The following is a 16544-nucleotide window of genomic DNA, read 5'->3' as shown; positions in this document are numbered from 1 at the left end:
TCAACTCGAATTACTGACACAGCTTGGGGTTTTAGGAACTCAAAAACCAAACAGCTAGACAGTGACTTTGAAATATTAAGACAGACTCACATAACATATATGCCCTCTGGAGATAGAGCAGAGCATGTCTTTATTCCTAGAGAAAAAGCCTAACAGCAGATTAAAGGCATAAAAAGCAGCCTTAGGAGGCAATACATATTTTAATGTCACACTGAAAATTAAATTACTCGACAGAACTCACAGCAAACTACTAAAACTTCTTTAGACTGAAGCAGATAATATTTCTTTGAAATACATTACTATGTTTTATCCAGCTGTGCTCAGTTGTTCAAATTTAAGTGCAGATGGTGGATTTTTAAGAAGTCTGATGACACAGCTACATCTCTTTCCTGTTGAGTCAAATTTTTAAAACCTCTACAGTGCATTAATACATATAAAAGGAAAAGAACATCAGGTTTATGTTTTTCATCCTCATTTCACCATATTTCATTAAGAGAATATTTTGTTCAATTAAGAAGGGCAGTTCTTAATTTCATTATATCCCAGTCTTAGTTCAAAAAACATAATATTACCTTGATGTATTTTTTTGTACACTGACATACAAAACAGACACCGATACAACATCATTTAACGATGGATATGTTCGCATATCAAAATCCTGAGGTAATGGGACTGAAGTGGATAATTCAAGTGAAGCAGATACATAGTGCAAGGGAAATCTGAGTAAGTGAATTGTGCGCACGTGTTGGACTCTCTGCATAACCTCCCCTCTCCTTTTTTTTTTTAACATTACATTGATATTCAAAAGTTAAATGCTAACTTAAGTCTGTATTCATGTTCTGCAGTATTCTTCTGCCTTTTATGCCCATTCTGTCCATTTTGTTGGTCTTTTCCCATTTCACATACTTGGTGTACCATAATACCTAGAAAAAAATGCTCTATTTAGGTGTTGTACAAACAAGATCTATCCGCTGCGTTCCTTTACACTACAAGAATGTAAATGACAAATTCTAGCATTTCAAAATAGAATATTGTTTCTAAACAGTAATCACACAGAAAAATTCTAGTATTTCCATTTCACATCATCATAATCTACTCTGCTGACAGGCATTATGAACTAGTAAGTAGATAAGATATGAGAAGTCAAAAAGAGTAATTCTAGGCATTTATGGCAAGGGAAAGTGTATTTTTCTTTTTAAAATGGAAAAACACTGCAGAAATTAACAATGAAAACAATGATGTTAGGATGTTCTTTAAGATGATGTTACCCACGTGTGTTAAAGCTCAAACTGAAGACCCTGAAATACGTAACTGTGGCAGCTAAAGTCAGTTGATATCCAGGTGGCCATCAGACAGTTCTCAGTCGATCATATATATTCCCACGCTCTTTTTCATGCCACCATTAGCACCAACAAGAATGTATAGTTAGCCAATAAAAGAAAGTTACCAGCCTAAAAGCTAGCCACTGCATGCTCACACAGTGCTAATACCAGAGCAAAGGATGGGAAAGGACAGAGAGGCTGAGACCATCAAAACTGGAATTTCAAGCAACATGCTATGGTGGAAACACTCCGTCAACATAACGTTAACAAGACTGAAACATAAAACCTTCATTGCTGTCTGGAAATAATATTCTATAAGATATTTAACGATCTTTAAGATTAACTACAGACACAGGAACATCACTACCTATAAAATGGAAGTAACTTGAAACTTGAATATAGAAACCAACCCAGATAAACACGATTACAAATACGTAGAAATTTTACTTACTGCACAGTGCACCATGAATATACCATATTAATTACTTTAAAATACCAAAAAAACACAGCAACTTATTTCTTACAGTACCTCCGATTTACTTGCATCTCAAGTTGTTGTATTTTTTCCAAAAGCCCCTTTTCAGCAGCTTCCCTCTGTAATTCAAACTCTTTACAAGCAGTTTGTACTGCATCCTCTTTTTCACAATTGAGCTTCTGAATGAGCAACTGCCTGTCTTGTTCTTGGTTAGATACTAACAGTTCTTTCTCTTCCTTAAGCTTATGGATAATAGCTTCATATTTTTCCTGCTGCTCACAGAGAGACAATTTTTCTGTTTTTTCCTTTTCTAGGGCATTCGCTTCCAACTCTAACTTACTTTGCAGTTCCGTTATTTGCTCTGAAAGTCTTTTTTCTGCCTCAGAAGTTTTTTGATGGAGAAGTGTTACGTTATTTAGTTCAGTTCTAAGCCAATTTGATTCTTCTTCATATCTGTCTACTAGCTCAGAAATGCACTGATCTTTCTCAATTGTCATCAGAGCCCTTAGTTCCGATAAGCCCACTTGATATTCATCACTGTTAATTTGTATTTTAGTATTTAATTTATCTATCTCCTTTTTTAAGCTTTCAGTTTCCTTATCAATCTGAGATTTTAAGGTCTCTTGTTGCTGGTTTCTGCTTTCTTCCAAAAGAAGCTTCATTTCATCAGTTTCTGCCTCTTTCAGGGCAAGTTCAACTTCTAATTTGCACCTCAAATCAGACAGATTCGAAACCTTGAGTTGTAACTCTTCTACTTGTTGTTGTTTCTCTTGCACAACTACTGCATGACATTCCTGCATTTGTTCAAGTCTATGCTGGTTCTCTTTTTTTAATTTATCTAAACAGTCCTTGTGCTCAGCTATCACCTTCTCAAATTCCTGTAAATGCCTGGCTTGTAGGTTGTTTTCCAGTTCTTTTAAATGGCTTTGCTCTAAACTCTCGAGTTCTGCCCTCAGGAGTTGTAGTTTTTCATTGTTTTCAACATGAAGTTTTTTCAAGTCTTCAAGTACTATCTCACGTGACTGTCTCAGTTCCTTAATTTCACAATTTTGTGTCTCCATTTGGCATTCCAATTCAAGTAATTTCTGGTCTTTTTCATTCTGAAGGCAAACTACAGCTTCTTTCTCATTTTTCACCATTGCAAATTCATCATTCTTATTCTGAAGAACTTCCTCAAGGCCTAATAAGTCACCTTTTAACTTTTTAATCTTCTTTTTATTTTCTTCACCATCCTCCAATAATTTATTAATTTTAGTTTCATATTCACTTTTCAAAGACTGTAATTCTTTTTGATATTTATCTTTTAGTGTTTGTTCAAGTGAAAGCTTTACCTTCTCAATAGTATTTACTATTTCTAACGAAGTGCATTTTAAGGAATTAGAAAAGTCACACTGTTCTCTTTGTACAAGTGTTCTAAAGTGGCTAAGATCTTCTTTTATACCTCTTAAATGTATCTTTGAGTCTTGGGCAATAACCCTACACTTCTCCATGCAAACACTGAGAGATGCGCTTTCTACTGAAACATCCTTTACACAAGGATTTGTATCTTGCATACGTCTACTGTCTATTGCATTGATAACTGAAGAATAAAGAGATTCCACCATCATTTCTGGACTTTGTGGATCACTTATTACATTAGGAGATACTGGATTTTCTTCTATTACAAATTCATTTACTGCTGACATAAAGTCAGATTCTGGACTTTCTGCTAATGAATCCAAGTCTAATGATCCTTGCTTAAGAGCTTGCTCCAAGTTTGGATGGGGAATAGTTTCAAAATCAAATGTATGAGCGTCAATGCTGTCTGGAGACAATTCTTCTAATGGAGCTGGGGGACACACAGGAGGACAGAGGGGACCCTGAAGACTGAGTGATGGAGGAGTTCTTGAAGAGGTAGCAATTGCAGTTCCTGTTGTACTTTCCATCCTTGGTGTAGTAGCAGATTGTGGCGATGCTTGACTGTTGGAGGCCTACAAGTTATAAAATATGAAACAAACACTTAATGAAGTGATAGGCAAAAGTGTTAATATATTAAATTGATTAAAAATTACCAGGCAAAACCAAGAACTTAAAAAGTCAGCCTTATTATCTGTAACAGTCCAAAATACTTACAACTAAAATTTAAGTAAAAATTGCAGAAATTCAGAGAGATTTTCTAGTAAAATTCAAAAAAAAGCACCATTTGTAAATACGTAAATATTAAATGTTCATCTATCTAAAAGTCCTACATAGATCACATATAATTGTATTTGAAAGGGCTAAAACATAAGTTTGGATGATACAAAAAACTGAAGTAACCAGTCAGAAGTAGGCTTTGTTTTCTAACAGCCTATTGATTTTTGTTCTCCTAATAATTTTGTTACTAAAATATTTTTATTTTATTGTTACTAATACTGCTGTTAAAAATCAGTGCAATCCAGTCACTATTAACATACTAAATTAAGGTGGTTTACAAAAAGTACTACCACAAAACTGTTGTCTACTAACATATCAAAAACATGCATAAGAATTGCTCTCTGCTTGTAAGGGTGTAAAAGTAAGACAGTAAGAAGGGCACATTCTAATTAAAAGCAACATTCTGATTTTTCAAAATGCAAGAATATCACAGTCTGAGTGGATTTCCCCACACACACACACTGCTCCCATCGCTCCCAATTTTTGTCATTTTGCCTCTAGACCCCGGATTTCAGCAAACCTGATTCTGTAGCATCAGATCCTTCAATCTTCAGCTGAAAAGCTAATGGTTAGAATAACCACCCATAATCATCCATCAGTAACAGCAGCTTGTAAACTAATACAAAGATTAGATAAAGCTTCTCCACGTTCACAGAACTGTTCCCAAGTAATTCTGATCAATTCCAGTGCTTTTGATTCTTAAAAGGCTAAAAAACTTACCTTCAAATCAATTTTCCAATTAATTGTGTTTACATAACATGTTTAAATCTCATTATCATCAGTTCTTGTTCATTACTGTATGAATTATAAAGCAAGATCTCAAGTTCTAGTGCACGCTCTGCTGTAAAGTGTAAATTCACGCACAGCGTTTGAAAATCAATCTTTGCTATTTCAAAGACATCATGCTTTTCTACACTGCCATGGAATATATACTTTAAGTGAATTCAGATGAATTTTGATTTATCATAGCTATAATAGTTGTAACTGCAGGACAAGTTACATGCGCTTATTTCTATGCATCTGAAATTCAGTAAAGTAGCACTTTGAAATGCTTTAAAAAAATAATCAATCTCAGCAAGGCCTTAGAGACTGTGCAAACAACCCGTGTTCTGTGATTGTCAAGCTTTTCCAATGTGACAAACTCAATTTAACTTACAGTATGATGTATCTTAAAGATTACACTTCAGTTATAGATTTTTCTTATCTTCGCTATTTACTTAATAGATTTAACACAATAAATTTACTGCTTGCAAGCTTTGTTTGACAGAATAAGTGAAGCGTATATTAAAGTCCTCTTCCTTTACTATCTTCACATCTAGCAGAATGAGGAACAAATGGTCAACTTGTAGTATCTTATATTATTAACTATTAAATGCAACAGGGAATATAAAAGCCCTAATGCCAACAATATCATCATCTGCAGATTCTTAGAACAAAAATATAAACCTTAAGCTTCAGCAAGTGCAGAACACATCCCAGTGGAAGCCAAAAAGCAATGTACAGCCTCAGTATCCACCAAGGATGCATTCCTGGACAAGTTTGCAACAGGATGGATAGAGAAGCAATTTTTCCCAAGAAAATTAGAGTGAAATACACACAGTTAAAATACATAAGGAGAGTATCTGTGATGTGTAGGATGAAGAGGCATGAGCAGGATCATCAGGATCACAAACTGGAAGAGATGTTCAGTTTTTTGAATGGATCAGTGTCCTGAAAGATCTCAGATACATTGTCCGTAACACCATAGCCCAACTATTACCTTGCTTTTCCATCCTTCATCCTTGAAGGACTTGTTTGATCTTATTCATCTGAGGAATGTGACCATCTTTAAAAGAAACTGTTTGTAAAGACTCATGGGAATATTTGCAGTAAAAGATTCCCGTAAGATGTTCAGTCTCAAAGTGCTGGAGATCTTTCAGAATGGTGGTGTTCTCCAAAAAGCCAAGACTGCCTCCAGCTGATAATCCCGATGATCCTGCTTGTGCCTCTTTTCCAAACCATCCACACAGTCTCCATGCATTTAAATCATGTGTCTGGTGTTCTTTAGTACATTAGTTTTTAATGAAGAAACTTTTGCTATCCATTGAACTCAGCTACTTGGCTGGCAACAGTTACTGGAGCTGGGCAACAAATCATCAGCAGCAGAACTCCAAAAAAACAGATAGAAATGACTGATATTGGACTACTGATGTATAAACAGTCAATTTTTGTTTTTTCAATCTTTTACAAATGGCTGCTACCCAAAAAGGGACCCTATTCTTCTCTGAACCATGTAAAGGTTCTCTTAATGGAGATGTAGTGTGACTGAATTCTGAACTGAGATTTAGGAATAATATATTTCCAGCCCTGACACTCATCTATATGCATTTACACCTCACCTCCATTAGCCTTTGCATCTATATGAAAGTAAATCATACAATGATTTTGAAATCCAATGATGAAAACCCACTGTAAAAAAAACCCCTTATGTTCATTATATACAAAATATTGTCTTTAGTTATCAAAAACTAACGCAAGACATGAGACAAAAAAATAGAAGGGAAATGCTTCTTTTGTTAAAGGTGCTATTAGTCCAGGTTTAAGCATTTCCCTTGGGTTTAATTTCAACTTGCTATTTATCGAAGAAAACTTAGAAGAAGAAATATTGAAGGATACTGTATACGCTGATACATGCCTGGATTCAAAGCATATGCTTTAAGTGACAAACAGTTAACATTGATAAACCGGAGCTTTAACAGTAATAAAAGCTAGCAACACAGATTGCAGTATGCACATACTAAAAAAGCACTTCAAAAGACTTTGAATATTAGAAGGCCCTACGGAAAGCCACAAGCAAAGGAAAGATGGTATCTACTTTTAGCACCCCTGCAGAATCATCCTAGAAGGTAAAGACTGAGGATATAGCACGAAGAAGAAAACAAAAAAAAAAAAAAAAAGAAAAAAAAACCTGTCACTGTGTGGAACAATCTTCTGCTGAGCTTGGTTTCCTCATGACCTGGGGCTGTAACAAATTCCATGCCTCTACAGTGGCTGCTGTGAGCTGGGTCTCTAGTTAAGAGTACCAGATTACTGCCTAGTGAAGAGTTAAACCTCACGTTTTGAGTAGCTGAAACTGTATGGAAGACTTTGTTTACTGTTGCCTATTTCCCTTAGAAGCTGGTGCCTGCCACCTAGTCTATTTACAATCTACAGACAGCAATGTATGCACGTCATACACTAATTCCTGTGATGACAAAGGAAAAGGAGTCAAGAGCAAACAAGAAAAATATAGAAAGCAGAGACAGAAGCAGAGTTAATTTTTAAGTTCTCAGGTGTTGCTGGATTACATGCCTTGTTCTAGTTATGTTACTATGATAAACATAGTCGGGGAATGGGGCAATTCTTGGAAGGATTACAAATAGCGTTTGAATTTCGAACATAACTAGAACAAATGGTAGATTCATAATCTCATTGGAAAAGCCAGCTTCTCTTACAAGAGAAAACTTTTAATACCAAAGGATTGCATATGTTAATCACCTACTGACCGTGGAGAAGACACCTTAATCATCTTACCTGACTCCTATGGGGACCTTAACTTTCTCCTGGACATCTTAAACCAATCACTGATCTGCTTAAACTTTGTCTGTATTATGGAAATGAGAGGGCACAGCAACATCTTTGGTGTGAGACCATTAAATTACAAAGAATAAGCAGAAAGCTTTAAAAAGGAAAACAGATGTCAAAGTAGTAAATGAAACAAAAATCAACAACAGTGCTCTTTAACTACTCTGATGTGATACTAAAAAAAGAAATCAGGTATCAGATAGAGAAACATATCGACATTAATGTTCTATGAACTTAAAAGCTGAAATAGTAAGTTACAGGGACACTTAAAAAGAAATACTACTAACATCCCCAGGGAGGTATTGGATCTCCTCTCTGACTTGCTCTTTGCTGATTTGTCTGCAGCCACAGCTTTGCTCTCCTGCCTAAAGCAACTATCAAAAGACCAGCTGTTGTGGCTGATGCAGTAGGATGAATTCCCGCCTGACCCAGTCAGAGCTAAACTGCTGCACTACCAACAAGCCAGGGAAACCACCCCAGTCCAACTTAAAGAACCAGGCTTCTGCTGCCACTTGTATGTAAAGGGAGGTTGGTGTCAAATGTGTCCTCTCCTCTTGGGAGAGGACAAGAGCAACAGTCTGCTATATTGGCAACACTCAATGCCTGCACAGTCACCGCCAACTCTGCAAAAAACTGGGATGATATCTCACAGTTCACCAACAGAATGTGTAGGTGCATGAAGATGTAAGCATCTTCAGGACTATTATTAAGTGTTTATTCATCCTTCTAATTATATACTGTAAATTCCCAGCAATACTAAGGATAAGAAAAGAACATTTTCAAATGTTCTTTGAAACAGAGCAACTTCTTAGCAACATGTACGGAGGCACCCATTTGCTGACCGGATGCACTCTGTCCCTCCAACAGTTGCTAAGCCACTATCCATCGTATTTGAGAAGTCGTGGCAGTCCAGTGAAGTTCCCACTGACTGGAAAAGGGGAAACATAACCCCCATTTTTAAAAAGGGAAAAAAGGAAGACCCGGGGAACTACAGGCCAGTCAGTCTCACCTCTGTGCCTGGGAAGATCATGGAACAGATCCTCCTGGAAGCTATGCCAAGGCACATGGAGAAAAGGGAGGTGATTCAAGACCACCAGCACGGCTTCACCCTCAGGGCAAGTCCTGCCTGACTAACCTAGTGGCCTAGGTGTGGAGTGACTACATCAGTGGACACGGGAAGGGCTACAGATGTCGTCTATCCGGACCTCTGTGAGGCCTTTGACACGGTCCCCCACAACATCCTTCTCTCTAAACTGGAGAGGTATGGATTTGATGGGTGGATCGTCTGGTGGGTGAGGAATTGGTTAGATGGTCACATCCAGCGGGTAGTGGTCAACGGATCAATGTCCAGATGGAGACTGGTGACGAGTGGCATCCTGCAGGGGTCCATATTGGGACCGGTACTGTTTAATATCTTCATCAATGACATAGACAGTGGGATCGAGTGCACCCCCAGCAAGTTTGCAGACGACATCAAGCTGAGTGGTGTGGTTGACACACCAGAGGGACTGGATGCCATCCAGAGGGACCTGGACAAGCTCAAGAAGTGGGCCCATGGGAACCTCATGACGTTCAACAAGGCCAAGTGCAAGGTCCTGCACCTGGGTCGAGGCAACCCCCGGTATCAATACAGGCTGGGGGATGAAGGGATTGAGAGCAGCCCTGCCGAGAAGGACTTGGGGGTACTGGTGGATGAAAAGCTGGACATGAGCCAGCAATGTGCGCTCGAAGCCCAGAAGGCCAATCGTATCCTGGGCTGCATCAAAAGAAGCGTGGCCAGCAGGTCGAGGGAAGGGATTCTGCCCCTCTACTCTGCTCTGGTGAGACCCCACCTGGAGTACCGCGTCCAGCTCTGGAGCCCTCAGCATAAGAAAGACACGGACGGACCTGTTGGAGCGGGTCCAGAAGAGGGCCACAAAAATGATCAGGGGGATGGAACACCTCTCCTGTGAAGAAAGGCTGAGAGAGTTGGGGTTGTTCAGCCTGGAGAGGAGAAGGCTTTGGGGACACCTTATTGCAGCCTATCAGTACTTCAAGGGGGCTTATAAGAAAGATGGGGACGGACTTTTTCGCAGGGCCTGTTGCGACAGAACAAGGGGGAATGGCTTTAAAGTAAAGGGGGGTAGATTCAGACTAGATAGAAGGAAGAAATGTTTTACACTGAGGGTGGTGAAGCACTGGCACAGGTTGCCCAGGGAGGTGGTGGATGCCCCATCCCCGGAAACATTCAAGGTCAGGTTGGACGGGGCTCTGAGCAACCTGATCTAGTTGAAGATGTTCCTGCTCGTTGCAGGGGGGTTGGACTAGATGACCTTTAGAGGTCCCTTCCAACCCAAGCTATTCTAGGATTTTATATTATTTCAGTAATTCTACGCAAAAAAAGAACGTTGGCAAAAGTAGCATAACTTAAAAAAACACTTCTAGATCATCTGCGGAACAAACCAACACAGAGAAAGACCTAGTATCTTTCATCAAGTAATAACAAGAGCACTGTCACTGAGATGGAAAAAAATCTGACAGATCTACTTGCTTCAATTCCAAAAAAAAAATAGTTCAAATGAATCATTGAGATTACACAGAGATGGGCATTTTCAGGATGACATCATGAATGGCCCAGCTCTGACTATGCAATGCAATTTACTCTAAGGAAAGAGACAATTATCCAAATCTGTCTAAGCACTTGACATTTCTGAGTCAGCCAAGAATTCAAACTGGTCAAAGCCCAGCAAAAGAGAAGAGTGGAAAGAACAGATTCTCCTGATTTAGTGAACATCTTTTTTGTGCAGCCATACACGGATAAAGGTTTCTCAGATAAGCAAGTCTGAACCAAAAAGAGCAAACCATCAAGACTTGAACAAGCAAGGCACCTTTCCTGTTTATTTTTCCACTGTTATTATGTATATTTAGGATTAAAAGTTACTCTGATTTATTTCACACTCTTCTGACAATGCAAGCTTTAGTGAAAAATGAATTCGTTAGAACACCTGCCACTATCCTGGTTTCTTATGAGATAAATTTCAGGATGCTCCAAGTTGGGGGTGGACTTCTGTATCTCAGAGCACGGTCTGTTGGAAGAGCATGTTCAGAAACTCTACAGATTTCACAAAATTTACAGCACTCCTAGCCATTCCAGTGGCTAATACCTTGATCAGGCCCTAACACTTTTGTTCTTAATGGCTGTTCACATAAAAATGAATCTTCATAAAGACAGAAAAGAGCTAAGATATGACATAAATGACACACCTTTTCTATATTACAGAACAAACAGCAGCCCAGATCTCATTTTACATAAATGAAAGACTTCCAGTAAATCTCTTGTTCAAGTTCCAGAGGAGTAAGAAGACAGAGGACTTCATGTCACCTGGTTCAAGCAGGAATTTTCTAATTCAAAATTGAACAAGTCCATAACCTTGGCAGTTACAGAAGATGCTTCTAGTCAGCATCAAAATGCATACACTTACACTGTAGATGATAACATGGAGTCCCACAAAAATGACACGTTTTTTCTACAGCAAAACTGCTAAAGAAACCCAATTTGAAGCAGTCAACTTCACATATAATTTTAAGCATTGCTAAATTCACCCAGGGTTTCACTGGGACAGACTACAATCAGAAGCTAAAAGGACCCCATTTGGTGTATTATGAAAGAGGCTGGACACATAGAAGCAATCAAAAGTGATTGGCAGAAACAGAATTTCTAAGGGAAAGAATCTGCTTGACAGGCAGAGTGAAACTAGGAAGAGTTCTTTTTGCCATCTGTTCCTTCCATACTCAAAGAAAAAGACTGCATGCACATATTTCTCCCCCTCCCCAAAAAGCAGGACTGCAACAAAGGAGTAGATGACACATCAATATTCATGCTAATGGAGACAACCAATCAAGGCCCTAAATTCTCCTTAACTGCTTGTGCCAAAAGGACTTCAGGCAGCACTGCAAACATTTAGAGACAACAATGAAACAACTTCATTAAATACCAACTAAAGCGACAAAGGCAAAATGCACACATTCTGCACACAGAAGCTTCAGAAAATGGCAGAAAGCAGAAATATTAACAGAATAATTCTACAATTTTGTGGAATATGAGCATCTGTTAAATGTTTAGAAGATATTAAATATCTTTTGACTATTCTCTAGATAGACTCACTTTACTTGTTGAAGAGCTCAAAATTCTCATAATATTTACTAGTATGTGATTTGAAAGGAAACATGCAGTTATGAGACCAACTAATCTTTACATCTGGAAAAACAAAAGTTTCTTTCTGAAGAGGTTGATAAAACAATACTATGAAACCATTCTACTCGTTTGAATAGATTATTCTCTTTTCTTGGTAAAGAAAAACAAAAATACCTTTTGTTCATTCAGCAGGTCTGTAATGGTTTGTGACATTTCATCCAAACTCTGTGCTGCTTTAACCAGGTTATGTAGAGCACGTACATGCTGGTGAAGAGGTTCAAAGTCACAAAGTATGGGAACCCTTAAAAACAGTATAGGATTAAGAATTTTTTTCCACATTGTTAATCTAACATTAAAATATATTAAATTATTATGTGTATATTCCAACAAGACTAAGCTTCCCCCTATATAAGGTTTCTTCATTACTTTCTTCATTTCATCTATTTTATATGGAAAATCCACTAAAACCACCTGGTATTTGTATTTTAAATTAAGAACTTGAGAGCTTTTAAGGAGTAGGTAATGATAAACACAATGATGGGGAAGTACTATGTCACAGTCTTTCCTTCTGAGGAAAACATTTACCAGTAGTACCTAGAGTTACAATAACAGTAACAGAAGAGAACTGATAGTTTTTAGATCTGTAATTGAAGCACTTGTGTTTGCAAATGACTCTTCTTCTCTCTCCAGCTGCATTCTCTCCAATCCAGCTCTTCCTTTGAAGTAGATATTAATTGTCTACTATTTTAATGATAGGTAACCTAAATTAAAAGAACAATTAATGTGTTGTGTTCACACCGCAAGCGTTGCAAGCTAAGCTTTTGACTGCAAGTTTTTTAAACCTCTGGAAAAGCAACATTTATTTAATTTTTCTTGAGAATCCGTATATCCAGAATTTTTAATTTGTTCAGGAATAGCTCCACTGAAACCATGAAGCAGGAGTTAATTTAGACTAACAATACAATAAAAACAGATTACACTTCAATGTATTGTAATGAAAAGTAACCTAAATTAAAAGAACAATTAATGTGTTGTGTTCACACCGCAAGCGTTGCAAGCTAAGCTTTTGACTGCAAGTTTTTTAAACCTCTGGAAAAGCAACATTTATTTAATTTTTCTTGAGAATCCGTATATCCAGAATTTTTAATGAAAAGTAACCTAAATTAAAAGAACAATTAATGTGTTGTGTTCACACCGCAAGCGTTGCAAGCTAAGCTTTTGACTGCAAGTTTTTTAAACCTCTGGAAAAGCAACATTTATTTAATTTTTCTTGAGAATCCGTATATCCAGAATTTTTAATTTGTTCGGGAATAGCTCCACTGAAACCATGAAGCAGGAGTTAATTTAGACTAACAATACAATAAAAACAGATTACACTTCAATGTATTGTGCATTCTCTATTCAATATACAGGGCAAGTGGCATCTAGTGTATTTTTGTAGAATTAAGGTTTCAATAATTGCTCAAACATGTAAGTTGAGACGATTGAAGCACTGTAAGCAAACAGAAGCTCAGGGGTTCAGTGCTGATAGAAAAGGACTCTGGGCTGGGTTTCAGTTTACCTATTGCTTGCTTTTTAAACATTAAATGAAAATACCAAAGAAGCTTCTTCTGCAGCTCAGTTTTTACCAAGCTGTGTGACAGCTTTGCCCACTCAAGTTCCAAGTCCACCACTATCATCAATATTTCCACCAAATGTAACCCTGAGCCCAGAAACCAGGAGGAACATGACATAACCCCACCTCTATTGCCATCAAGTGGAAAGCTATGTCACTACAATTCTGACCAACTAACAGTTTGGTTAGCGATTAGTTTTTTGACAGCAGCAAGGCAAAATTCTTCCTGAACTCAGTCTAAACTTCCCAGGAAGGTTGTAAAATTCTTACAAACCTGAAAATCAGGCAAATATCAGCAACATGATACTATAGTTTGCATTTTTTTCCTGCAGAATCACTAAGGAGCAAGCCTACGAGCATAACAAGAGAAATTAAAAGGGTACATCAGCTGTATCATGATCTACGACACTAAGCTCACTATACTTAGTTTTAATTTTAGCAGCAATACCAGAAGGATGGCCAGGAATTCTGAATCAAAAAGAATGCCAGTACAAAACAGAGGTGGAAACAGCAGTGAATTCAGCTCCTGCACTGTTCACCAATAACAGGTATCAGGCTGATACTGTTGGTGAACCTGACAGATGACAGCGGAGCATCCTCCTTTTGGATTTACCTTATCATCCTTTGTGGGACTGTGGCCTGGGGCTGAAAAATGGAATCTCAGCAAATCTCTAACTGCGGATCTCTTCTAGCAGAAGGATGATGGATACATGCAGCATCTGACTGCAGTCATACTGACAGACAGATCTCTTCCTAGGCAGAACCTTACATAGAACTTGCTACTGCCGATTTCTTGCCCATTATCTTGGTTGGCATTTCTCTGTCCAATTGCTACAAGTTTACGACATATGAGTTTGAAAGCTCACTCTGACAGTCAACTTTTCCAGAAAGAGGCCCTTACAGAATACACCTTTTAGTAAAATAAGCCTGTCAGAGAAAAAGCAATAATTGAATACAGGAGATCTCTATGATCTCTTGCTGGACTAAAGAAATTTGTTTTATTTCCTCAAGAATACCACGTTAACAATGGGCAAATGAAAAAAAAAAATCTAATTCTGATCTGACAAAACATACATGAAGTTGAGTTTATTTCCATTTAAAACTGACAAGAGTTTTTTGGGTTTTAGCTATGACGCAGCTCAGACGAACGTCCAACATCTTTTACACCTCGATACAGAATACATGTGTTCATCTCAGCTTGAGTACATGAAGGATATAGGTTTACATGCATTTGCATTAAGTCATTGAAGAGCACCGATTAAGAATGGTATTAGTTCAAAAAGTTATCCATGTCTGTTCCTTAAGAAAAATGAATTGTGGGTAGGAGCAGGACAGAAAGGGAAGCTATTTCCATAGCACACAGAGTTTAAAAAAGTGATTTACCTGAGTAACGGCTGTACTTCTGAAGGACAAAACGACTGCAAAAACTGCAAGTCACTTAATGAGATATCCGGAAGCTCACTGTCAAATCTGCGAGGTTTTTGTGTCTGTATTAAAAAGAAATTAATTTACACATTGTTGTTAAGGTAAATAATATCAAGATGACTAAGGAAGGATTAAAAAAGACCTTAATAATACAGAAAAGGTGCAGTTAAACTGATCTCTCTCTCAAAAGATCTCATACTTTTTTTAAAGGAACCATGTCTGGCCCCCCCCCCACCCCCCTAAAAAAATTCATTTACATTTATAGCCATTAATTCTATCCATAGTGCCTTGGGCAGCAGTACTTCCTCCCTATTACCAAGCTTCATAAACATTAAGGACATGTTTAAAAAGTTAAGCGATAAGAGGTGGCACTGCAGCTTTACTTATTGTGCTACTAATCATAGAGTCAAGTACGAATTCAGTTCAGTATTTAACACACTGAAACGAGTAGCATTCTTATTTTTCCAAGTATCCTTTCAAAAAAAGTTGCAAAGGAGAAGCTGAAAAGGTTAAGTGAGGCCAAGTGAGATAGCAACATTAGAATCAGGGAGAGTTACCTTACTTGAATTAACCACGCTGTATGAAATCAAAATTAACAGGCAATGTTTGATTACAGCTATGCTTTTTCACCCCTTCACGTTATCAGCCAATAGAGAGATGAAAATGCTTTTCCACTCATCCAGTGATTATAGAAAAAACATGAAAACCTTTTATTTGCTTTTATCACCCGATTAATTTTATGGCTTAATTATTCAGAAGAGTGGATTAGATGACCAAATTATCCCTACTGGCTTCTTTTTTCTTATCATTAACAGCAATTTTTTGTTCAATACCACAGACTCCTTGTTAAAAAGAAGCATCGAGTTGACATTTCCTCTCCCACCACGCTGCAAGTTATGAACTAATGTTAATATAGGTCACTTGAAACAGCAAAGAACACTAGCTCCCAGCTTTTTTTGTCCGTCAGAGCAATGTGACAGGCATATAGCTTGAATGAATTAAGATTAGTTTTTTAATTTATGGAAGTACTGTTTATAAAAATGAAGTAAAAAACCAAGAAGATATTGAGTACATACACAAAAGGATGGAGGCCAGGAGTCAAGTCCTCTAAACAAACGATTCCTTAGAAAAGACTTCCCTGGGCAAAGAAAAAATGGTTATTTAAAAGAAAGAAATGCAACATACAAACAATGCCTCAAGAGAAGCTGCAGTAGCTTAATTGTTTTAACAGCTGAACTAAATTTGAAAGCATTACTAACTACGCCATTTCTTGACAACGTAAGTTACAAGTGACCACAGAATTTGACACAAAACCCATCATGAAAGAACTTCACTTCATTGCAGCCTCTTTTTGCTTAAAGTTCATCCCTATAAAAGCCTCAGCTCCTTTTTCAAATTTTCATTGTAATCTTGCTAATCTCCTTTCCAAAATTTTGATAAACTTTTGCTCAATTTTCTTATTTTAGTAGTTCATTCAGAGCGTAAGTTGCATACTTTTCAGAAAAAAGAAAAAATAATCAGATTTCTTTTACCAGCAACTTCATTTTTAATTTATTTTTTTTTAAACTCTGGTCAAGCTCTTTAGATGTGAGTCTTCATTCTTGTTTTTTTCTGTAGTACAGAAGAAGCCGTAACAATACTCAAATATTCAGTAATGGTTTCAAAGGTGTTATTTAAAAGAACAGTAAAGCTCACGGAGCACGTTCAAACAGAAACTGCATTCAAATGCAATAATTAGAATCTTATCTTTTTACT

At 37.4% G+C, this 16544-nt stretch overlaps 1 protein-coding gene across 4 annotated transcripts in view; it reads right to left on the bottom strand.

The window, feature by feature from the left end:
* RB1CC1 (RB1 inducible coiled-coil 1) overlaps positions 1-16544 on the bottom strand; it is an 83989-nt gene that overhangs the window by 21967 nt on the left and 45478 nt on the right. For all 4 annotated transcript variants that reach the window (XM_009289349.2, XM_009289351.2, XM_009289350.2 and 1 more), the window contains 4 exons: positions 15866-15927; positions 14748-14851; positions 11924-12050; positions 1852-3767 (listed from right to left, as the gene is read on the bottom strand). In XM_009289349.2, the coding sequence (XP_009287624.1) occupies positions 1852-3767; positions 11924-12050; positions 14748-14851; positions 15866-15927 (2209 nt within the window). The remainder of the gene's footprint in view (positions 1-1851; positions 3768-11923; positions 12051-14747; positions 14852-15865; positions 15928-16544) is intronic.

The sequence above is a fragment of the Aptenodytes forsteri genome, unplaced genomic scaffold, assembly GCF_000699145.1.
Source record: "Aptenodytes forsteri isolate BGI_AS27 unplaced genomic scaffold, ASM69914v1 Scaffold139, whole genome shotgun sequence".
Classification (NCBI taxonomy): Eukaryota; Metazoa; Chordata; class Aves; order Sphenisciformes; family Spheniscidae; genus Aptenodytes; species Aptenodytes forsteri.
This window is presented reverse-complemented; position numbering and strand designations above follow the sequence as displayed.